This window comes from Anser brachyrhynchus (genome assembly GCF_964034855.1).
Source record: "Anser brachyrhynchus genome assembly, chromosome: 11".
In the NCBI taxonomy this organism is placed as follows: Eukaryota; Metazoa; Chordata; class Aves; order Anseriformes; family Anatidae; genus Anser; species Anser brachyrhynchus.
In genome coordinates, this window is record NC_137706.1 from 18,687,329 (window position 1) to 18,712,076 (window position 24,748).

General features: G+C 50.3%; 2 protein-coding genes across 6 annotated transcripts; both read right to left on the minus strand.

Annotated features, from left to right (window-relative positions):
• Positions 1-16: 16 nt before the first annotated feature.
• On the minus strand, positions 17-10,298 carry LYSMD4 (LysM domain containing 4). 5 transcript variants are annotated; one of them, XM_080607262.1, is made up of 3 exons: positions 10,127-10,298; positions 5,050-5,340; positions 17-2,710 (listed from the first exon to the last, which is right to left on the minus strand). In XM_080607262.1, exons 2-3 carry the CDS (start codon positions 5,323-5,325, stop codon positions 2,069-2,071), a joined length of 918 nt encoding a protein of 305 aa, XP_080463388.1. In that variant the 5' UTR covers positions 5,326-5,340; positions 10,127-10,298; the 3' UTR covers positions 17-2,068. The 5 variants fall into 5 exon arrangements, with proteins under 5 accessions (XP_080463388.1, XP_080463389.1, XP_080463387.1 ...); XM_080607263.1 differs by lacking the exon at positions 10,127-10,298 and adding an exon at positions 5,801-10,088; XM_080607261.1 differs by lacking the exon at positions 10,127-10,298 and adding an exon at positions 5,755-10,087.
• A 686-nt stretch (positions 10,299-10,984) lies between these two features.
• Positions 10,985-21,160, minus strand: LOC308200858 (uncharacterized protein; the record flags this gene model as incomplete). The annotated part of the gene is made up of 4 exons (XM_080607271.1): positions 10,985-15,476; positions 16,401-16,522; positions 19,396-19,505; positions 20,949-21,160. The coding sequence occupies 4 exons, from the start codon at positions 21,158-21,160 to the stop codon at positions 15,423-15,425; spliced, it is 498 nt and encodes a 165-aa protein (XP_080463397.1). The 3' UTR covers positions 10,985-15,422.
• Between the last annotated feature and the right edge of the window lie 3,588 nt (positions 21,161-24,748).

Here is a 24,748-nt window from a genome sequence, read left to right on the forward strand (position 1 = left end):
TAAGTGCCCCTTGTGCTTTTTATTTCATTTTCCTTTATTTAAAAAATGTAGTAATTACCCCCCTCCCCAACCATGAGGGATACTTTTTCCTTCACAGAAGAAAATACAAGGTTTGTTTTTTTTTTCAGTACAAGCTACGTTATGTGCCTCATTTGCAAAAATCAGGTTCCCTCAGGCTGCCCTGAGCGCTTTTTTTGAAGGTTGCAGGAAGCCCAGGGTGGTGGGTTAACACCACACGGTTCTGCTTGGATTGTGTAATGGTCCTCGCCCCTTAGCATTTGTTGTTAAAAAAAAACAAAACAAAACAAAAAAAAAAAAAACCCTGTCAGGCTGCTCTTCCTCAGGCCAGGCAGGGATTACCTCTGCACACCACCAGCTTGTGCTGCAGCACTCACCCAGCCTTGCTTTTGCTCACAGAGCTTCAGAAGCAACAAAAAAGGCTTTCAAAAACTCAGCACCGTGCCTGACGTTCAGCAATGCTACCGCCCCCCCCACCAGCCTGCAGGCCCCAGCAGTGCTGCCCCCGCTGCAGGGCTCATAAGAGGCGCTCGTCCCTTGAGCAGCTCAGGGCTGGCCTGAGCAGCCCCAGGCAGGTGGATTCTGCCCTTGTGTAAGGCAGCGCCGTGATTGAAACACAGCACCGGGGGGGAGGAGCCGATGCAGCGCGAGGCGGCCGGGCCAACCCCGTCCTCAGCCCCCAGCTGAGCAGCTGGGACAAGCCAAGACCCCACACAAGCGTCCGGCCGGGCAGAGCCGCTTCCAGCTGGCTGCTACCCCGTTACTCCCCGGCCCTTGCCGGTGGGTTTCATGCAACCGTGCTGCAGAAACACCTCAGCATTTAGTTCTAGGAGAGCGTTTACCTCTGCCTGCCGTCCCTGAAGTTGCTGAATTAACGTTTTGAGGCCAACTCTCTGCAGTGAAACTCCCCAAAGCCTCGTGTCCCGCAGGTGCCTGTTCTGCTCCCTTCCAGCATGTAGTGTTTGTTTTCTGACCCGTCCTAAACAGCACCACCCCCGGCTTACAGCCAGCTTCTGGCCATCCACAAGCCTCAGCTTCCTTCATCCTTCCTCTGCATGCCGCTTTCTAATGCGAACATCATGAGTGAACAGACGCGTGCAACATCCAGCAGCTTCACCGCTCCCCATCCTACCCAGAGTTCATACACCTCTATGTGACCACCTAAATAGCGTAGGGCTTCGCAAATAAAGTCACCTTGGCAGCGCTCTCTCCCTTGAAGGCTACAAACAAGGAACTCCAGGACTGCACGGGGGTGTTTGGGCTGCACCATCCAGGAGTTAAGAACAGAAGGAGCTAACAGCTAGACCTCCCCGCGCCACGTGAGCCTTGGAGAAGGGCGCACCATGCACCACAGGCCTACCACCACTCGACAGTTCCGCCTGGACGCCTGCTGCCACGCTGAAGCAGTTGTTCCGGATGAGCTGAACCCTGACATAAGCACGGATTCTGCGAGGAGCTCTGCCTGTAAGACAGCAGCGCTCACGCAGTCTCTTGAAGGGTTTCCTCCAGGAGAAAAGCTCCAAGCTCAGCCACCACCGTGAGGGGCTGGAATCATCCACAGCGGAAGCGTTTGCGCACACAGCTGGACTCAGGAGTCACCCCCAGCGTCCTCCTGCTGTGGCACACCTCAGCTAACGCCCTAAAAGTCATTGCTTTAAGGTTAGGTACACCCAGACTGCCAGTCTGCAGGAGAGAAAAACGACAATTCAGCGAAAGAGAGTCCCCCCTTCTACTCTAAGCAAAAAATATTTTCTTACAACACAAACAGCCGCCAGCTTTCCCATCACACTAATTCTGCACTGTGTCACAGCAGTAAAGGGCTCAGCTTCTTCAACAAGGCCATTCGTAAGAAATACCTGCAGCAAACAGGAGTAATTGCTTTAAAATACTTCCCCTCAACAGAGTTCACAAGTGTTAAGCCAGCTGCCTGTTGATCTTTACAGGCAAAGCATTCTTATTCTTCCATAAAATCACATCGCCTCAGGTTCGGTCGAGTTCAGGACTACAATGTCAGCTACTTTAAAAAAATAATAAAAAAATCTCTGTCCTGTTATCCCCCCGATTGCGCTCGTGGCAGAGTCACAGGCTTATGGGCCTCAGTGCTGGGAGGAGAGGCTGTGTTTGGCTGCACCTCCCCCTTCGGATTTTTTGCTACATCTGAGCTTTGTAGTGGTTTCCCTTCCAATCCATCTGCTGAGATGTTTGAGGTTAGTGTTGTGTTGGAGGTATGGGCTGCCGGGCCATTCTCTTGGGTTTTAAAATAGATGATATAAAATACCGGCAGGACAATCCCTATCAGGAGCATAATGAACACTGCGTTCCACCACTGGATCCCCCAGTCCGCACCAGTGCTGGGCTCCCGCTTCCCCGACTCACAGAGCGGCCTGTCCAGCGCCTCCGTGCAGTACTCGGCGTTCAGCTGCACCTCCGCCTGCACGGCCTCCTGGATGCTCCGGTCGATCCCCTTGAAGTAGTCGCTCAGGCGGCTGCCCTCCGAGCCGCTGGCACTGGCCTCGGGCTCCGGAAGGTCCACGAGCGTCACGCCGCTGGGGCAGCGCGGGGCCGGGGCCGGCCTCAGCTCCCTGCTGCTCTCCGTCAGCAGCCCGTGGGGCTTCACTGGGATCTTGATGGACTTCAGCGCGTACAGGTCCTGCTCCCTGATGAAGTTGTTGACGCGTTTGATATCCGCCACCTGCAGGACCCGAAGAGGACACCAGGATTAGTTTAGACGACCCAACCTGTTACCAGCACTGAAACAGGAGTTGGCTACAAAACCAGGCTGCGAGCACCAGCCTGAGGTGAAAACAAGCCCTGGCTGCAAGTGGCTTAGTGCGGTGCAGAGCCTTTCCTGTCTGCTCTGCAAAGCTGGAGACACCTGAACACAGGATGGTTAACCCAGAGCCCCGTCTGGTGGCCCTGAAGCCAAGGGAACCCTCAGCTGCGGGGGCAGACACCTGGCAGCTTGTCCCTAACATCAGGAATTAAACCCTTCAACGTTATTTTGTCAGGAAATAACAAGCTGACACAAAGCATCCTAACTGAGGCGATGCTTCAGGGTTTTCTGTTCCAACAAAGACAGATCATTGGGACAGCAAATATCCCCTGCAGCGGCTGCAGCTGAGCACTGCGATGCTGTGCTGAAGCTCCAGGAACGGGAGCAGCACTCACACCGCACCAACAAAGCTGATGGCAAGAATGCAAGAGCACGAGGCTGCGCAAGCCATTCAGGCCATTTTTTTTGTACTCATTTTTGGCTGCAGCGAGCTCCTCTTGTCCCAACTAAGAACAATGCCAAAGCCAGGCCCAGACTATAAATGGTCAAGAGTGAAAAGGAGAAGTTTCAAGTGCCTCGCATCTCTGCCAAGTTATCTACAGCACACACAGAACTACTCTTTGCACTGCCTCAGTGCCCCCGCCCCAAATAGGCCCCGATGACAAACTGTCATTGATTTTAGAAAAGCTCATCCTGGAAGTTTTGAACAGTCACGGACTTTTGCAGTTACAGATCTCAGTGCCCTTACAGGAGCTGCTTAACTGTGCAAGTAACAAGAAATACACCCAAACTGTATCACGTCAGGGCCAGCGGGTACACAGGTCTCCAGCAATAAGGATTTCTCTCTCTCTCCAGTTAAACCAGAGCAGGTCAGAAGTGTGTGTTCTGGAAGCGGGGGGGCAGTAGGATGTTCCTCCTGCTGGAGGACACAGCCACCCCAGCCCCCCTCAGCTCCCCGTCCCCACCAGACGAGCAATCGGCCTCTGAGAGCGTTGCAAACAGAGGGATGTGAGAGGCAGGACCGAGCCCCCCGTTACGTTACATCACGGGGCACACTGGGATGGTTCCTGACATAAACCAGGAGTTGTTCAGAATTGTCTGAGTTCACGGAACTGCAATGATTTGGTGTAAGTGGCAACAGCCATGCAACTGCTGGTGCTGGAAGAGGAGCATATCGCTACACGGAAGTCATCTGCTGTGCCTCTGAGGTCTCACTGCTCTACTGGTTCCCACCAAAGCCTGCTCAAGCCCTACCAGGCTCTTCCTCACAAGCACCAGCTCAGCAGTGGAACCCAGAAGGGCTTTTTTGTTTTGGTTTTGTTTCTAAGGGAATGGGAGGGGAGGAACTGTCGCAATTCCTCCAAGCCCTCTTGCTTCAGCTGCACCTCACAGCTGTTATTAAGCAAGACAGACTGCAACAGCACTGCAGCAGTTCAGCCAGTTCTGTGCCATTATCCCCAACCAGGTCACTGTGCAACTCTTTGCATCATGGAACTTTTTAATCACAGTCTAGCTGGCAGATAAAGGAGGCTCTAAATATACAGCTTTAACTGCTAACCAATGGGGTATGTCTAATGTTCAGGTAATTAAAGTTCTCAAGAGTTCTTCCCATAAAACTCACCAGTTTGGAACAAAGATAATATTTTTTAGTATGTTCCAACTCCAGAGAAAATTCATTGTGCACGTGCACTCTTGTCTGCCTGCAGATGGCTGAACTGCTCACGCTTCTGGGTGCTGCAGGGAACAACCAAAACCTACACCCCTGGACAGCACAGGGACTCTGTGATCTGGACTTTGGCATCTCTGTTCCTCTAAGCCCACCTCTGCAATATGCGAGCTCCTGCCTTTCTAAAACAAACAGAAGAAGCATCCCGACCCAGGCCCCATCGGAGCGGCACTTTGTTGCCCTGTTCCTTCAAAGCCTGCGTCCCTGTGAGCAGGGCTCTCACCCGCACATCCGTGCTCAGCTCCCTACTTTTTGCCCTCACTAAGTAAATACGAATCATGACTGCTACGCTTCGCTTAGTCACCCAAATTAAACAGGAAACCAGGTCAGGCAGGGCGTGGGGATGGCACCTTCCTCGGCCCTCCAGCTGAAAAGAGCTCTTCTGCAGCTCACCCGTACCCAGGTACTGACCCCGTCCCTGAAATACCTTGGGAAAACGCTGTTAGACAGCGACGAGGGTTACCCGGAAGGTAAGCCACCCGCAAAAGACCCGTAAAGCAATTAAAGCAGAGCAAACAGCCGCGGCCCTTACTTTACAGCCGTACTGCAGGGCCAGCTTGTTCAGAGTGTCGTCCTCCGCCACCTCCCGCTCCAGGAGCACCACGTCCCCAGCCCCGTCCCGAGGAGCGCCGCGCCGCTGCTGCTCCCTGCCGCGGGGCCGCAGCTCCATGGCGCTCAGCTCCTCCTCCGAGCTCTCCTCCGAGCCGGGCGGGCTGCGGCCGGGGAAGACGTGGAGCTGGCGGCCCGGCGGGCCGCGCACGCTGACGGGGGCCTGGAAGGGGCTCGGCCGGCCCTCGTTCAGCCTCATCTTCTGCGCCGGCACCTGGGACAAAACCACGCGCTTACGTTTCACGTAAAACCAGCGTTTGTTTCCCGGCCCGTCAGTTTTTACATACAAGCGACTAACCGAGCAGACAAACGGAGTCACTCGGCCCGGGAGCCCTCGGCGACGGCCGCAGCCCGGCGGGCGTCCCCCAGAGCCCCGCTCCGTGCCGCCGCCCCGCGAGCCCTCGGCGCCCCCACAGTTCGGTACCACACAATTTACTTTTTATCTCTTCAAGGCCGGCTCCAGCCGCACCCGGCTGCGGCCGCGAGGCCTAAAAGCAGCGGCGGGTCCTTATCTGAGGGCTCCCCTTACCCCCTTCCGACCCCCGGCCCCCTCAGCGCCCCTCAGGCTCCCTCAGCGCCCCCCGCCCCCCTCAGCGCCCCGCTCCCTCAGCGTTCCCCCTCCCCTCACCGAGCCGCCGCCGCTCTCCGGCCATGGGCCGCGCACCTCAACCTACCTCCACTCTTCCCCCTCCTCCCTCCCATTGGCTGGCAGCGCCGGAAGGCGGGACCTCAGCACCAGCCGGCCAATGGGAGGAGGGGGAGCGGAGAGGCAGCGAGGTCGGTTGAGCGCTGGAACGTGGCCGGCGGGAGGGCGCCGCTTAAAGGGACCGCGGCACTGCTTAAAGGGCCCGCGCCCCCTGGCGGGGGCGGCCGCAGCGGGATCCCACAGCGGGGTCCCTCAGCGGGGGCACACGGCCGCCGGGCGGGCTGGGGGCCCTGTCCTGGTCCCAGCCCCTCCCTGGCTGAGGTGATGGCGGCTTCGCCCTCTCCTCACGCAGGGTGTGCAGCAGAGCGGAGGTGTGAGGCACCCAAGGGTGCCCTGAGGCGCTTCAGCACCCGTCATAGCAGTTGTGGGGCACCCAAGGGTGCCCTGGGACCCTTTGATACCCATCAAGGTGGTGGTGGAACTGAGGCGTGGGGCACCCAAGGGTGCCCTGGCACCCCTCGGCACCCATCACCGTGTCCCGGCCCCAAGGGGTCCCGGGCAGCCCCACCACATGAACGCGGCGCCGTGCGGTCACCCCGCGGTGACACCCGCTCCCCCCAGGGGCTCCCTCGCCAGCCGGGCTCCAGCTGCCCGATTTTGTGGTTTTCACCAAAATCGGCCTTTCTCCTCCGCTGCGCGGCGCCGTGCTTTCCTTGGGCCATCCCGACTGGCGGCGCGTCGCTCCGACAGCCCCGGCACAGGCCTCCGACGCCTTCCACGTGCGAGGCCGCGGTGGGGGCGAGGAGAAGTCCTTCGTCGCAGCTGGTCGCAGGAAGGCGCTGGCTGCCCCCGAGGGCTCGTGTGAGGATCTCTGGTGAGGGAGGGCCGGGAGGTTTTGCTCAGAAGCACGAAGGGCTGCCGCACTTTTTGCCCCAAAACGCGCCCGCTGCGTCTGGGTTTGCATCGTTGACATCGTGCACAGCACCAATGTCCCCAGCTCAGTGCTGGGAGCAGAGCGGTGCCCTCCCGTGCCAGGGCTCTGCGACTGCTCCAGGTGGGCTCTGCACTCCTCTTGGCTGCTGGCACTGCCCAGAGGAAGGTCCGTGAGGTGACTCTGCTCTCCCGGTTTGTCCGCAATAAATCCACGCTGTGAATGGATCACAGTGCCCAGTAACTCCACACAACGCGCTGCCTCGCTTGTCCTGAGCGACCACCGTAACAGAATCTAAGCCTTGGACTAAAAGGACTTGGTGGATGCTTTATGGACTATTCGTGGGGCGGTCCACAGATGAAGGGAACGATATCTGGGTATTAATCACAGCGTACTGATTAATGAAGATGCATTGTAAAGCTTGGGGCCTGAGCACCACCTAAGTGGTATGGAACAAGGGGTGCCTATTGCCATGGTTTTGGCTGGGATAGAGTTAATTTTCTTTGTATGATGCTGCGTTTCGGATTTGTGATGAAAATGGTGGTGATAACACCGACGTTTTAGTCGCAGCAGAGCAGTGCTTGCACAGAGCCAAGGCCCCATCTGCTCCTCGTGCTGCCCCGCCGTGGGGCCGGGGGTGCGCCAGCAGCTGGGGGCTGACCAAAGGGCCCCTCCATAGCGTGCGGCACCATGCTCAGCAGGAACAGTTGGGGTGAAGGAGGAGGAAGGGGGGCGTTCACAGTGACGGCGTTTGTCTTCCCAAGAAACCATTACGTGCGACGAGCCCTGCTTTCCTGGAGTGGCTGAGCACCTGCCTGCTGACGGGGAGTAGGCAAAGGGATTCCTCGGAGTGCTTTTCTTCACCTAGCGAGCTGTCTGTATCAACCCCTGAGCTCTCGCCCTTCCACCTTTCTGATTCTCTCCCCCATCCAACCCGGGCAGAGCAAGCGGCTGTGTGGTTCTTAGCTGCCTGCCAGGGTTAAGCTGCAAAACCCGGCCTAAAAGGCAAGCAGCAGATGTAGGATTTACCAGACCCCACAGGGAATTAGAAGCCATTCACTGAGTGTTGCCCTGCCTTTTCAGCTCTCCGGACCTTCAAACGATCCTATTTTACCTTAACTTATACCTGTTCTCACTTCAGTAAGAATTCTGCACCTAGCAGAGTGGGATTATTCCACTATTAGTTAATTAATACAACGAAGATTTATTTTACTGAAAAAAGCACCACAATGGGAGGCTTTCCAGAACATTTTAGAGAATTATCTGCCGTTTCCAGGCTTTTTCAGTATAAGCGTCCTCCACTGATCTTTCCGTTTGCAGCAGCTCATGTTCAGCCTCGTGTCATTCCCAAGCAGCATTTGCTGACTCCCCGGCCTTTTCTGAACCATTTCAGTTCACGGCAGGACAGCTCAATTCTGCAGTGCAGAGCAGCGCAGCCCTTCTGGTCCGCCAAGCTCCACTGCTCCCCACCGTGTCCGTGCATAAGCCAAGCTTGCTCGAACCGAAGCAGAAAGACGCCGTAGGACGCGAGCAATCAGCAGATGGATCAGTGCAGCCCCAGTCCCTGGTTGAGCTGAGGGACACGCCTGCTCGGCGGCTTTGTTACTGCTGAAGCTGAATTTATGCAAATTGTGGTCAATATGGAGAACATAACAGTTCTTAACAAGAAACAACTGCCTGTTTTGTAGGAGAGCTGATGTTGGCTCCAGGCCAGCTGGATGGGGGACGTCGTCATGCCAAACCATTAGGATGTTTTTGTTGTCCACAGATATATTGTGAGAGCTGCAAAGCCACGAACAACTGAAGCCTGTCTGAGAGCTGAATGCTTCTGTCATTGTACACATTTAACCAACACAGTTGTCGTATGTCCCCTGAATTCCAGAAAAAAATCCTCCTACTCCTGATTTATGTCAATGCAGAGGGCAACAGAACTGAAAAGTCTTTTCCTTAATCCCAAGTAGCAGCATCCGTGATGCTGGGCACCAGCCAGCATTCACATGGATGCAAATTCCTTCCTGGGAAATGTCACAGTTAATGTCATTCTGATAAAGAATCACAACTTCAGTGAAGGTCTTGGTTCTGGCTTTTCCAGAAGAGCATGAACTAGAATAGGGTTCTCTCCTTTATTGTCCCTGTGACTCCTTTAAGCTCATTTTGCTCAGACCCAGAATTGCTGTTCTCCTCCTCGCTTCTGCTTTGTCTTTTTGCGGGCTCACTTCAGAAGCGTTTTCATTTCACACCTATTCCTTGTATCTTTATTTATTTCTCTTTAAGCAGCCTTCTATGCTTCGCAATCAAATCTATTATTTGGATTCCAGATCACTCAGTGATAGTCTGCTTTCTGCACTTGGGAAAACTAGTAGCTTAACATACAACTTGCAGAAAGCAGCCTCATTTTTTTTTTGTATTGCTATTCAATTAACTCACTCGTCCACAGATGGGCTGTTTCACACATCCACGCACACTTTGCACATTGGTGCTACCTGATGTTTGGGCTACGGCTGCTCAGGTTGGCATCTGACGGTTTCCAACAGTCCAGCACTAGTAGGAGTGAAAATTGCAATTCATAAATCACCAGGGCCACCATTAATTGTGACCTGATCCATGATTTGGGATTAATAAAAGCAAGACAGAGTTAAATCATTCACCCATTTCCTCTGCCACATGGGCTATTAACAAGAAAAATGTAGAACGAAGAGCAGTCAATAAAAAATGGAGGAGGGAACCCTCACGAATACTCAACTACAGCCCTGACACCACATACAGCACAAGCTGAAAAAATACTTTTTAGCATCCGCTTCTTAATTTCAACCAGTTATTCCTGTTCAGTTTAGCATATATAGGGGAAGACCGTAATACAGTGCTGTGAGGCAAGAGGAATCTACTGATATTTCTGGTATCACTGCATTATATATGTGTGTATATATATATATATATATATATATATATAAAATGATGAGTATTCCTTTCTATCTTTATTTTGGCGTTTCCTGTTGGGAGACGGGGAATGCAGCTGTAGCCAACTGCATTCATTCATATTCAGGACATTGCATTATAAAAGTTATAAAGCCTCTATTGAAAATAATTTACAAATGTTAGGCTTTGCTCTGGTTTTGGACTTACGTAGCACAACTGATTTCAATGAAGATACCCCCCGTGTTAAAGGCAGAACCATGAGCCAAATGCAACGAAATGATACTCTCCCTGGTGCCTGGCGTGACTAAGCTGATGTGGGAAATATGTATACGTATGATTGAATTACAAACACAGCAACGAGTTTAAAAACTAGGTACACTAGGCACACAACGCCGGGAAGAAAACCTCAGTGAAATTAAGTTCATTATAGGTGTATACTTAATATAGTTAATTGAGCTATGGAGGTTAGTCTGAGTGCATGTTTGGTAGCATTGGGTTACATCTTGCCTCTTTTAATGGTGTCTCCTGTTGGAAGCTCTTGTCTAGCTCCGCAGGTTCCGAACTCAGCCACGGGCAACTCCATGCACGGGCGCTACTCCTGCTGTTGTCTGCCCTCAAAAGGTCTTGGGCTGAAACTTGGCAGCCTCAGGAACGAGCTGACGGGTTAGGTGGTGGCACCTGGAAAGAAGCACAAAGCCCGTGTCTGTGCTGCTGCGCAGGAGCAGCCCGGCGATCTGGCTCACCCTGCACCTCTGACTTCTTCTAGGGAAGAAGCGCAGCTCCCGTGTCCACCCTTGCAAGCTTTCTCTCCCCTTTGTAACATAGCAGGAATTATAATAAGGACCCAGACTCATCGACTCACCTCCAGCTCAGACAACAAATGACTCTCACCTACGAGGACTACATTTGCAACTCTCTCACATACACTGGGACTCTGAGGATTGAGGCTTTTATCTTGGGAACCACAATGCAGATCTGAACAGCACTGCCGTCTCCTGGAGGAGATAATGTGTCTTTGCTCAGAGATCTAGTTCTGGGCTTGGCTTCTATCAAGCAGCACCATTTGGCAGGGGCTGCCTGGTTTATGTGATAGCAGAGACTGAATTACTTAAGAAAAACAGAGACTTACTCTTTATATAAAAACAAATGACAAATTAAAAGTGGTTTTAATTTTGGAGTTCATATTTTCTTGGGATTGTGCCAAATCCTGGAGCCCATACTCCACACCCTGTCCTTCTGGAGGAATTTGGCTAGGGAAAGCACTGTAAGATTTGTTCCCTTTCCTCTCCCTTACTCTTAAAATCCTGAGTACTAGTAAAATCCCTCCCCTTCACCCCCCTTCCTGCAACTGGTAAATTGTGAAGAACAGGAATGTTCCTGGGAAGAAACCCAGGCTGAATCGCATTCAGAACAAGTCAAAGATTTCTTGCATAGCTGAAGCATGTGTTTGCAATCCCCAATTGCCGGAGCACGTAAGCCCTGCCAGCGTATGTTTTCCCTTCAGATGTTCTCAGAGAGCTCTAAGCAGTGTCTAGGGCACTCTGTGGACAACATTTTGCGCAGGCATTGCTCCCTTTGCCCAACCTGATAATGGTGCCAGGGCCAAAAAGGTTCTCGGTGAAGGCTGGGCAAACAGGCAGCACCACTGTTCCAAGACCCTGCGTTAGTGACGATCAGAGCCATCGGTCTGCACGACCCCCTGAGCCACAGCCTGGCTCCATTTGGGCCGATCTGTTTGGTTGCTGGCACCAACCTATCACCCCAGGCTTCAGGCAGCTTCTAGGGCTGATGAACTCTGGTGTAATTAGCATGTACAACCCCAACAAAGTACTGCCCAGCACAGAAGGAAAAAAAACTAATTAGAACCGTAATGAATGCCCAAAAGGTAAATTGTAACTGTTGGGAAGCAACAGCTAGCCAGTAGATACATCCTGTTCTCCCTTCTGCCCAAAAGCTGCCACTGATCTAGAGGGGATTTAAATCTTCCATTCAGTGGTTCAAAACGGGAACGTGACGTGGCCGAGGAGGATGGGAGCTGGGGACCGAGACACTGGTTGGAAAAACACTGCTTCGGCATATTTGTGAGGAAACTTTTGTCCTTGGCATCACGCAGCGTGCAGTACATTACAGGAGCACACAGTGAGTCCTTGCTCAAGCTGGTGCTGATACTGGGGAAAGGCAGGTTGATGAAAGCATCACTTGTCTTTCCAATGACCTTATCATGTGAGCCGAGCTTGCCAAGAGCTGTCTCTCACTCTGTGCTCCTCATGGTCTGAGCCAACAAGCCTGAACACGCTGTGCTGACACCTGATATTGCTCAGCATTGCATGGCAGTCTCCGATCATCGCGCACACATCCTCGCAGAATGGGATGATGACTTTTCTGTGCTTTTCTGCAAGTCACGTGCCTCCTTGCTATCTCCAGCTTGTCTCACTTCCAAACATGTCCAATTCCGCTCTGCAGTTTCTTGAGTGTAAGGTGCCCCAGGGAAGGCCCTGAGCTTGCAGGAGGAACAGAGAGAACAGAAAGGTCTTTCAATGCAAGATCTTTGACCTCAGTACATGAGTGGCTGCGCTGTGCTTAGCTCGGCTCTCCACGCTCCCCAGTAGGGTTCCCCTCTTTACTGGAGCATGGCAACAATAGTGAGCAAGTAACACAGGGGGGCAGCAGCAGGCCTTGCTTTCTTGTCAAACTCGCAGGAACTTGTGGTTGTGGCGCCCTTGCAAAGTTTTGTGGAACTGAGGTGTCCCAAGATTTGAGGGTCGCTGTGCTGGGCACAAGCCCAGAGTGACTGCTACAGCTGATGGTGCTATGGGAAAAGCATATCCTCGGAGAGATATCTTCATGGCCTCATTGGACAGGTCGTCAGCACTGAAACCTGTGCTTTTGTCACTGAGCCTGGTCTTTTTCCAGTTCCTGCAGTCCCAGCCCAAGCAGTCTGTGCTCGTGTTACAAAGAACATGCAACTGGCAGACAACAAGAACATTGTCTGCAATGGCAAATATGGCCAGAACGAAAATGCCAGGGCTTAGTTCAGACCCTACTGCTCACCACTCTACCAGCCTTGCTGAGCTTGTGGGAATGCAGGCAAGATGGAGTCTAGCTTATGACTTTCAGTGAGGTGACATGAAAAAAGATGCTCTTACTTGGCTGCACCAGGAAGAAAGACGTAGGGTTCATCTGATACCATTTATTCTGAATGTTCAGATAATGGCGAAAAGGCTTGATCTTGGCAGAAAAGGTGTTAAAAGCTTTGTTTTCAAAGTAGGAACATTTAGGTCAGGGAAGTGGCCCTAAATCACACAGCAAGGCTCTGGGATTTTTCAGACAAGGCTATTTCCAGAGCAGGATTGTCTTTTTCACTGCTCTGTGTGAGCGGAATTTCAGGAGCTGCTTGTGCACTGGATTTGCCTGGTCCTTCACATCAGCACTCCCCATCGTGGTGTCTGAGTGGTGTGGGCCCAAGCTAATGCTGGAAATGGCAAGAAATTAAAAAAACAGCAAAAGCCAGCCCAGCCACCAAAAATGATGGATGGATTAGAATGAGGGATGGGAAACAAAACAGCCCTGTGCCACATGAGTAATTAAAAAAAAAAAAAAAGGTAAAATCAGATAAGTGCCCAGATAGGAAAAGCATTTTCTGTAACCGAGGCTGTTACTTTAATTGGAAAGTGCTGTTAACACAACTGCCTGATGGAGGCAAGTGCAATAGCACAGCAGGGCTGTTGCAGATCTGCAAGTAAACAGCCAAATTGCATCTCTCAGCTTCAATCTGTGAATATCTGAAGCCAAAAGAACAGCTTTAAATTTAAAACTTCTGTTGGAGCTCATGCTTCAATTGGGCTTTGTGCCAGGACATGCAAAGACTTAGGGCATTAAGAGTCTTGTGTAGAAGAAAAGACAGTGGGGAGTCATTTGAGCTGGCTAGTAATACACTGAGCTATAGCAGGATCTGCGTTCATTCCCTTTAAACCAACTTGTGGGAGGAAAATTGTGAAAACTAAGATTTTATCACTTGTAACTGTTACACGGTAAAAGCTAGGGCTAAGCATGGCCCTGGCTGATATAACTCCTGAGTCCTGCACACAGAACAAGAGAAGGGTCCCAGCCCCAAGCTGGCTCTGCCCTTTCATTAACAGGGTAGTGAAGAAGCCCTTGAAGATGCCAGAAAATACAAAGCACCATTAAAGACATCCAAGGAGCTGCTCTGTTGGCCGTTGTCTTCTGTTCACTTTGAACCATAATCTCAGGGAATTCTTGTTTTTCCCAAGAGCTCGAAGTGCCTTATAAAGCTGCAGCCACACAATGCTGTGATGGTACCTCTGCTATTCCCCGAGTTCCAGGGGAGCGAACTTATTCACCCAAGGCCGCACAGTGTGTTGGCACGTCAGCACAGCCTGAATCGCAGCTCTGGGAACTGGGGGTAGGCAAGCATTAAGCAATGAAAGATGTGTCTGACTGTCTGTAATGATCTGGTAATGCTGTGATTTCAAACTGTGAACAGTAGCAAAGTAACACAAACACTACCAGCGTGACCACCAGGTACCAAACAAAGCACAAGTAGCCAGATCAGTTTCATGTAGAGAAAAGGAAGAAGAGCTGAATGATGCCTTTTGCTGTGGGCTGTGTCTTTGCTGGTTAATGCTGCAGCTCTCTGGGTCTTTGCACAGGCAGGGCGTAGATGGACAGGCTGAGAATAATTACCAGGAGTCAGTGCAATCCTTCCCTGGGACTCTCCACTGCCAGAAGCTGCTCTACAATATTCCCAGCTGCTTCCCTAAGTATCTGACAGATTGGACAAAATTAAAGAAACATGGGCTTTGCACTTCAAGGCCACTGGGAAGTAACTAATCGGGCTCCCAGCTGAGCCAAATGCAAGGAAGAACATCATTAGCAATAAATCTTCTCTAATTGGAGCCAAGGAATGGATATTTTCTTATGGAAAAACCTTCCCCTTTCCTCTGGGCCACATTGACCAGGAGGAGAGTGACCCCAGTGGGCAGTGGAGGACTTTTATCGTAGTGCCAGGGACTTACCTTCTCAAGCAATAGAAGAAAATGCCACTGCAAAAGCTTCACAGATGGGAAGAAAAAAGAAAAAGAAAAAAGAAAAAAAAAACCACCAACAACAAAACCCACTAAAACACCATAGCTCTTGTTCTGGCATAGGGTTCTGGTCCAAAGGGGGAGGGAGGTGTTTCCACTTGTTTTGAGGCAAGTGCTAGGAAAGTCTCCTTAAAGCCAAATGCTGATCTTTCTTTTCAAGGAACAATCCCAGGGAACAGGTCAAAGACAAGGCAGTTGCCAGCTGCAGGTACAGCTCCTATCTCACCTGTAAGCTCCCATCTCACCCGTAACCTTTCTGCGCACCAGCCAGCAGCCCCCTGTGCAGAGCCGAGCTGCAGGCTGAGGGCTGCCCCACAGCCAACCTCCAGCCCCGGAGCAGCGCCCAGGCAGCCAGAGGGTTGGCTGAAGGCCTCAGGGACAGAGTTGGCTCTCTGCAGCTGCAGCCCCTTGCGTTTTGCATGGCCACGCAGTTGGTGGGTAGGCAGTCTAGTGAACAGCAGGGGCGGGGACCAGGCTACCTTTATAGCTGCTCACAATCCACAGATGGGACTCACCATGTAGACACCAACCTTGCACTGAAGACTTTCTAGGTCCGGGGCCCAGACGCCGGCAGGGAGTTTCACCACAGTCTCCTCCACAAAGGTCAGACAGAAGTTGGTTTCTGGGTCTTGCTCATGAGGAGATTATCAACATGGTGTGTGGGTGAGCGGGTGCGTGCTGGTGACAATGCTCGACCATCAAATCTGCCAGGACCTGTGCCCTTCTCTTTTGATTTCGTCCCTCTTGGAGTGCTGAAAGCAGAACAAGAACAAGGGGAGCAAAAAAAGGAGTGGAAAGAGAACTACTGTAAGAATTAAAGTGACAACAGCAATAAAATGAATACCACACAGAACCAGGCAGCAGTGGGGTCAGGTAAACGCCCCACTTGCCCTGTTCATTAAAATTCAAAACACAAACATCCTGCAGTTTTGCTGAAAGTGAATTGCTGTCCCCTTATCTCATTGCTATGCGCAACCCAAAGCCTGTGTAAGCAGCTACAGTGAATTAACACCAGGAAAAGTAGCTGGACTGAGTTTACTAACGGAAAAAAATCACAGGCATGCTGTTAAGAAAGAATGAGGACTAATTCTGTTTATTTGGATTCATTTTGTTTGAATGTGCATGCCCTAGGAAACATGAGAGCTGGTGGGGATCACATCAGCACAGAAGAGCAACAAGTGGATAGTGCAGAATTCATGCAGACATTGTGCCAGTCACTGTGCCAGAAAATAAAGTTGGCTCAGAGGCAATCACTACGTTGAGAAACGATCTATTGATAAGACACTCTTGGGGAACAGTCTCAGAATGATGTGAGGGAGAGATGGGAAATGGTGCTGCAGAGTTGTGTTTGGAACAAAGCGATCAGGAGAGAATACTGCATAGTTTGACTTTTTGCTTTGCTTTCCTCCCTATTCTGCCCCATTTATTACTAGGGGAAAGAGCGTCTTTGCCTGTAAAAATCTCTGTGCCTAAAGAGGTGACACTGGGCTGTGCTATTGTACTGAACTACTTTTGCTTTGCTTTTTTTGCTTTGCTTCAAGTTGCTTGGGAAAATCACAGTAGAACTGTTAGCTATGGATCTCAACATGACCAACATTACCTCAACTTTAAGAACCTGCACTTACAAACTCCTTGCTTGGTAAGGAGGGAAATGTATCGTATTGCTTTCAACTCACCAGAAAATCGCTCGCACCAGCTACTCTTTGTGGACATGTCATGAGAATAGGACCAAGTCCCAGATGGCCAGAGAACCAAGGCACAGTTGGACAGGAGGAGATGATGCTCTCGAACACAGCACCTGAAGGAAAGCCAGGGCAACTTTTTGGTCCAGGAGATAAACTTCATGCCTTTTTTAATAGATAAGATGCATTTACAGTTGTTTCCAGAAAGGGGCAGTAGAGACCAAACCCACAGGATGAACAGAAAGAGACATCCTCATCAGGGAGAAATATAAATAGTGAGAATTGTTTGCAAGGGCTTTTTCCTTGGCATAGAAATGCTCCACCATGCGTCCATTCAAATAAAAACAGCAGGGCCAGTATAGGCCAAAATGGGGCTGCCTGGTGTAACGCAGTCATTTCAAGTCACTCTGAGTTTGCTTCCTTGCCTGCTTTTCAGAGGAGGGCAGTAACCCTGCCAATGTTTCAAATATGGAGGCTGCACAGGCTGCATCAGTTGGCACAAGGCCTTCTAATGCATCAGAGGAGCACTACATAATGTATTACATAACACAGCCGAACCTCCAGCACCAAGGTTTTCTGTCAGGCTCATGAGTTCCTATACCATTGCTAACACAATCAGGATTCCATCTGACCTTGAAAGAAAAGAGACGAGAAAAAGAGGTGCTTTTAAAATCTAGACTCCCCAAACCTGACGTTGTAACAGTGTGAAGCAGGGAAGCCCATCCCTGCACCATCCTTACAATCTCTTTCAGATTCTCTTGAACCACAGAGAGCTAATTCTACAGCTGACTGAAGTTCTTTACCTGGAGCAAATCCCGTACGTTTTAATTAATTCAAGCCCTTTATCCCAGCCCTGTGCTATTGCTTTATGCCTTCCTCTTGCACCATCCATAATCCACAGTGGAGGGGGTGTTTCTGGCGGTGGACATGTCCAGAAACCCCAGTTGTGTGACAACACAAGCAGGCACAAAGCATGCAAACCAGTCTCTTCCTCAGAGAGTTTCTGGCCTACGAATAAGATTTCAAACCAGGAAGGCAAGCAGGGAGCAATGTCAGGTGAGAGACCAGCTGTCTGCAGCAGAGCAGCTGAGGCAGCTTTATCAGGAAACCAAGAACCCATTCGGATCCTGCTCACAGCACAGCTCAACACACCAGCAGATCTGGCTGCAGACTGAAATCTTGGCTTTCCCTGAAGCTAATGGCAAACATCCCACTGGCTTCAATAGGAGGAGGACTTCACGCCAGATCTCGTGCTTCCCATTCCTTTGCCGTAGCCATGAGAGCAAGCTTTCCTTCCAAGGCTGTGTCTGCAGCTAGGGCCTTCTGGAGCAGGAGAACGGTTCTCCTTGCAACCTAACAAATATCAATGGGAAATAAAAGACTTCTTTTTTAACAGAAATGGTGATTGCCCCAAAGAACAACCTGCTTTGAGATATGGGGCTCTCCGGGCTGAAATTTTTCCTTTCCTTAATGTCTGCCTACAAGGTGCACAACAGCTCAATCACACAGATGCTGGCTGTGATGAATTCAGAAGTTGGAGAGATGGCATGAGCAGGTTTATGCAGCTGGAAACTCATCTCTCCTGGTCTTAACATCCCTCATTCCATACCTGATCGTGTGGCAGTACAAATACAAATAGTGTGACTGACAGCAAACAGGCTGGGGAAGACTAAGGTGACCTGTCTCACAGAAACTGTATCCCTGCTGCTTTTATCACAACTGTGTTAATGACTGTTTATTTGAGGAGGGAAAGAAAGAGATGCTGGCAGAACTGTGTGCTGACTGCACAGGGCTCTATGTTTGCTCTGGCACAAACGGTTACTTAGCTCACTGTGCAGGCTGGAGATGGGAGGTTCTGGTTCCTCTCAGACTGGCAGACTTGGTATAGCACAGGAGGGATGTGTGCCTGGCTGTTGAAATGAGCACCTTGAGATCCCTAAGCTATTTCTGAGATGGCAAGGTCAGGGCTCACATTCCTTACAAACTTTTGCTTTCCTTGGCAATAGTCAGGAGTTTTGTTAGGGAAATCCTGGTGGGTGTTTTGTGATCAGTCAGGCGCAGCAGATTCTATTGCTAGAGGCTGTATACAGGACCTCCCATCTTCTAGATGTAGTAAAATGAATCTGTTTTCTCCAGAAATCCAGGAGTCACCAGCACGGTGCTGATCACCTGTATTATTTCTTAGGTCATGCAGCATGTCTACCGGACAGACTGATGTCTGTACAGCTGACTGTTTGCATATCAATTCTAGAGGCAAAGGAAATTCTTCAAATCCCATGGCACAAATGTGCACTTCCACAGAAAAGCAGGTGGAGATGTGCCAAGTTACAGTTCCTCAGTTGCTACCCCTGTAACAAATGCCCTGCAAGGAAAACTGGAAAATATTTCATGAAAGAGCAAAGATAACACAAGACTATCTGGCAAAGGCTGGAATTTAATATTAATGGCTTTACTTTAGTCACTGTATTTCCTGTTCCTAACTTAACCCTCTAAAATCACCAGTGGTCAAAGAAGGGCTATAAACTTTTCCACACCTAAAAGGCCTTTCCTTGAAAGATCTCAGAGCACTTGGCAAATATTAGGGACTGCTGAGGGCTGGCTGTCCTCTGAGGATGCTGCCCATGTAGCCAGTGTGCAGAAGCTTATTTGGCTCCTGAAGCCAAACACTGAAATTTATGCTCCTCTTTGCAGGAATATCTTCCTTCACTGTCTCCCAGTCCATCACAGGAATTCATAGAATGAGAGGAACAGAGCTCCCTTTGAATTCACGCTCCAGATTCAGTGTGAGAAAAACCTTCCCCGCAGACAGCTGGGTAAGAGATACACAGCAGCGATGTGATTGTTACATGGAGACTGCTCACGGCTGTGCATGGCTCAGCTGCTGGTATAGCTAAACAGCTCCGTTCAACAACAGCGTACCAAAATTCACTCTGATAGTGAGCTGGACCAGGCCCCATGTCCCCATCCATCCCTTCCAGCAGGTACTTACCTGGAGGAGCCCAAATATTAGTCAACATAGATAAGAGGTGCAGAATGTAGCTCTTCCAAGTCTTGCGATCCCTTGGTGATCCTTCTGTGCTACCCGCATCTTCCATCGACCTGGCAAAATACCTGAATTATTGAGCTGACCCACCAAGAGGAATTTAGACTGGAAACATCTCGAGAAAGATGGGTCTCATTAAGGTCTGCAGCCTGCAAAAGAGCACGATGTTGGCTAGGGCAGAGAGCTGGGGAGAGAAGCGTTAGTCATCTCCTGCCTCGTGTTCAGCCCTTTCGGACAGTCTCCTCTCTTGGAAGATGCTCTGTTTTGCCTGTATGACTGTTGGCAGAAACTAATGAGCAGGGCTGGTTGAAGATTTTCCATCAAAACAATATTTTTGTTTTGCCAAAAGATACTTTAAAAATTAAGCGGAAAAATTAGAAGAAAGGACTTAGGTTTTGGCTGACATTGTTGGTTAAAAACAATCCCAAACTTAAGATTTTTTAGCCAAAAATGGAAGTATTTAGGGTGAGGCAGGGAAGGAAAGGGGAGGAGCCTGGCAAGTCCTAGAGATACCCTGAAAAACATCTAGAAAGTGTTTACAAATATGAGGATATTTTTGTCATTTTTTTTCCATAGTGAAAGATAGTTCTGTTTTTAGACCCATTCTACAGGGAGGCTGGAAAACAAAAAAAACTTCCTTTTTTCTTTCTTATACTGTATGTATGTGCACAGGCAGCAATTTGTCTAGAGAGACACTTAAGAAAGACCAAATCTCTCATAGGAGCTGCCCAGGAGCCTATTACCCAACAACTGCAACTCTCACAGTAACGGACATCCACACAGCTGATTCTGCTGTGAGTTCATACAGCTGATGGAAAGCCCCAGTAAACATCGCGGTTGCCTTGCATACAAATAAACTGAGCCATGGGGACAGACAGGGAAAAGGCACTGTTTGCAAAGGAAGGTAGTGTGCACACAGCTGTTGCAGAACTGTCCCTCCTTACCCGCCAGCCAGCCACAGGCAATGTTGTTGCTAATAACGGTGCAGGGAGAATGGCACAAAAATACCTGGGAACCCGCAGAAAGCTGGTTTTTCCCCTTTAAAATTGTTTCTTCAGCAAAACATGGCTGGGAAAAGGAAACAGCTAGAATCTTCCTCACCCTCTGGGCAACGTGACTGCTGGCAGCATTTGTTGGGCTTACTCAGCATCCCCTCCTCAAGGTATGGTCACAGCCAGCACTGTGAAATGATTTGGGGAAGCTGCGAGCAATGGAACTGGCAGCTCTGGGGACCTGGCAAACCCAGGACCCCACCACCTTGACACAAACCTGGGCATTAAGCAGAGGTGGCAGTGCTGAAGCCAACACGGTGCAAGCGGCACAGAATTCAAACCAGCTCTGTGAGAAAAACAAGATGTTATTAAGCAGTGGAGAGCAGGGGAGGTTCAATTTATAGTGATTTCCTAAGGAATTATACCATGATTCTGGACAGTATTTACATTTTAGACAACACTTAATTTTTTTAAAGGACTAATTCAATCTAGATGTGGATTTCATACCTTTTTCTTAATGAGAACAGCACCGGGGGAAGCACGCTTAGAAGTACTGACGTGTCCTGGCAAGGGCTCAGACTGCTGCAACTCGCCTTGCTGACAGGCCGAGCTTGACTCTCATCCCGCGACAGCCCCGGGGTTACAGTCCCGGCGACTTCCACCACAAGCAGCTCTGGCTCCCGGCCGCCGAAGTGATAAAAGACTTCTTGTGCGATCATCTCAGGAGGCAAGTTTGGTGCCAAACAAAGCTGCAGTCTGGTTGGGCCTTTTTGCCATCAGAGACAAAATCAAGGGGAAAAATGCAGAGCTGGGGAAATAAATGGAAGCTGCAAAATGTTCAAATAATGTCTTTTCCAAGAAAATGAAAAAAAAAAAACACACCAAAAACAAAACAAGAGTGGCTTGTCTGGCTTTGCTGGCCAGGCCCTGGATGCACTCAACTTCGTGCAGCCTAAAGGTCCCGTTAGAGGACTCCCCTTTTTCACATTCCGAACAGTTTCACTGCCTGTCTCCACAACGGCTGCAAAATGATGCTGTGTGCAGCGACCTCAGAGAAAACTGTTCGTGATCTTTTGACAGCCGATGCTTTTTGGGGTAGCGGAGGCAGCCGTACGGATTGGCATGCTACCAGCACTCTCCTGCTGAACAAACGAATCTTTCCCTCTCTCTGCCAGCCCACGTTTTGAGCAGTAGCCAAGCTTGTGGCTGGATCTTGCCTCTCAGTTGCTGTAAGAGGCATCTCCGAAGTGATGTGCACTTTACCCTTCGCTACTTCCAATAACAAAAAACGTGTCTGAGGAGAGAAAACCAGTGGGGAATATCCCTTTCCCTTCTCTGCTAGCACGGTAATGGCAGTGCAGGCTCACTCACTTCATTCAGAAGAAACCTATGTTCATCTCCACGCCTTGCTGCTGCCAATAACCCCAAGCAGCTGCTTTGGGAATCTTCTTTTTCCCCACGACCGCCTGCAGGCTGTAAACTCTTCAGAGAAGGACCATTTCTTTGCACATGGCCCTCCAGCATCCACGTCTGGTTGCAGCATCTATGGAAGTGCCACTGCCAAAAGAACACTGAAACATTAGAAAAGACCTCAGAAACAAATACCAGCCAGGAAGCAACAATGAGGGGAGACGCAAGGTTACTAAAGGAATTATTTTTCTTCAGAGGGCTGAGGGAGGAGATTAAATGCACTTGTGCTGATGAAGGACTGTTTTGTATCAGCAGCAAAGGTGGTGAAGTTTCTGGTGGGTGCAAAGCTCGTGGGACACAAAGCAGCTGAAAGCAGAGCCAGAGGGGAAAGGGACAGAGATCATGCAAGAAGGGCAAGGCCATGAAGCGGGTCCATGGGGAAGAGAGGAGGGAGGACAAGGCAGGAGGATGCAAGGGCTCACCTGGATCCTGAGTTGTGCCAGGAGCCAGCCCCACACCCAGATGCCCTGTGGGATCCGCCACGGCGAGCGTGTGGAGCTGCTCCCTCCTGAGGCCGTGGGGAAGCCAGGGCCCGTGGCATGACCAGACGAGTCACACTGGAGGCTCCAGCTCCACCCAGGCCGCAGAGGGATGAAAGGATTAACCACCCAAACAGGAGCCTTTCACAGCCAAGCAAGAGGAGCTGAGGGAAACCACAGCTTTCAAAAGCCCAGCTGCTTCTCTCCAGCCCAGCAGCCGAGGCCGAGACCTACCCCAGGCTACGTGGACCCAGCCGGCGTCTCGGCTGTGGTAAAGCACGGGGCACACACATGCGAGCCCCAGACATCAGCTGCAGGACCCTGCTAATTGGGAAAGTCTGTCCGAGTGTCTGGCCACCATTTGGCAGAGCCAACAGCTCTGACAAAATAGTAACTGTGGTACAGTGCAGCCTCCAGACATTCATCGTGGGGTCTGTCACATGAAAGGGACATGAAAGGAGACGAGGCCATGTGAGACACACAGAGGTCAGCGCTGGAGACTCCCCGTTTGCCTTCTGGGGTGGTTACTGCTGGGGGGAGTTTGCGGCCCCTCTCTGCTTACACACACTCATTTAAACTCTCCTTTTAAGCAGGGAGTTCTTCCCAGCTGAAGTGAAGATGCTGCAGTCCTCTTTGCCCAAGGCGGCTATGCTGTCGGGAAGTCTCTCTCCAGGCAGACAGGCCCATTTCTCAAGAGGGCGAAGAGAAGCCAGAGACATGACAGAAGGACAAAGAAAAATGCTCTCTTAGAAAAGAGAACTGGTCTTGTGCATTAGTAGCATTTGAGGAACTCGTCTTCCTACTGACCTGCCTCCAAATCAAGGTAAACAGGTTGCTGAAGGGCAACTTGTATGGAGAAGTATTATCTGGCACGTTCAGCACAGGTCCAAGCACTCTAAGGAATGTTGCTGAGGAGCCGTTCCCACAGCCTGCCTGTTTCTGGGTGCATTCACACAGCACGATGACCAACCAGTGGTACAAGAAACTTGTCTGCAAGCAGGTTACCTGGGCTTCTTTTGTTACACCGTCAGGAAAGTGTGAGTGCATTGACCTGGCATCTGGCCTGGTTCTTCTCTGCCTGCACTCCCCAGCACGCTGGTGTTTGTGCCAACACTCCAGTACGAAAACACGTCTCTTCCAGTGGACCATGTGGCGTAGGGGAAAGCACAAAGTAACACGCAGTTTTCCTCTACCAACAGCAGAAGATCCTCCAATAGTAACACGCTGGGTGATGCACGGGGCTGATGCTGGTGCTCCATTTTTAAGCTTTTTCGAAAGAAATTTCCTTCCAGAGAAAGCAGGGTCCCGCCAGCTTGCTGTGAGAGCTCAAGAGACGGCGAAGGCTGCTGTGTACATCAGGGCTTGGAGGAGAGTGAAAGAAGCAGGTGGAGCTTGTGGAGGCAAAAGTGAGTTCCAAGCAGCTGAGCAGAGATTATGCGTTCCTCATGGTCCTTTTGTGCCAGAGCACCGGAGCCATCTGACCCCACCTGCCTGTAACGAGCTCGGCTGAGGTGTCTTAAAAAGACAACTGAGATCACGGGCAAGGAAAATGGCTCCAAACCAGCTGGTTTCTTGCTTGGAAGATGGGGTTTAGGGATAAAGGAAAAACAGCAAACTGCTACATGCAAAATAGGCAAACTAAGTACATAAGCCTACCGGATTTATAGACGACATGTTGGCACGTACCAGGAAAATTTCAAGCCAAATGTATGACAGCATTCCTTACACCCCTCCCACCCTTTGCCATATCCCATAGCTTAATGTAATGCCTTTTGGCTTCCAAAGGCTTATAGCTATGTTTTATTGTTTAAACAGGTCAACAATTGCAATCATATGTTGACTCCAGGCAATACACAAACACGATGATGTGTTAATATACAGCAACACTTGGATGGAGTTCCTAAAATTCTGCTGCTGTTAAGAGTCATGTGTATGATGGCAGCTGGACTGGTATCTCCTACGGCTACCTTGGAAAACTAGGAACCCTATCAGTGCTATGCTATTACCAAGAAGCCAGCGTGAGATCAGCAAATGAACTCTATTTTTAATGTAAATATAACCTCAATTTCTGGAAATCATTTTGGGAGGAGGACTCTCACACCAGCTGCAGAAGCTAGGGCTCGTTTTTAAGGTTGCTTTAGAAAGGTGCTGCTCCCATCTCCAAAAGTGTCCTTTTAACAAGAGTTGGGCTGGAATGGGATATGGATGATGGCATCTTTGTAAGACAGCATGGGAAGGGATCCTACAGGCATAACTGTGTGCAGCTATTGGAAAAAAACAACAAACATCTTCACCAGGGTGATGGAGGAATTAAGTAGTACAAAGATTCTGGCTGGTGCCTACAACAAACACATCCAA

Coding starts and splice junctions, on each gene's coding strand:
- LYSMD4 (XM_080607262.1), bottom strand. CDS start 5,325: ATGAGGCTGAACGAGGGCCGGCCGAGCCCCTTCCAGGCCCCCGTCAGC. Junction 2,711..5,049: donor CCCTGCAGTACGGCTGTAAA/GTAAGGGCCGCG, acceptor CGGGTCCTGCAG/GTGGCGGATATCAAACGCGT.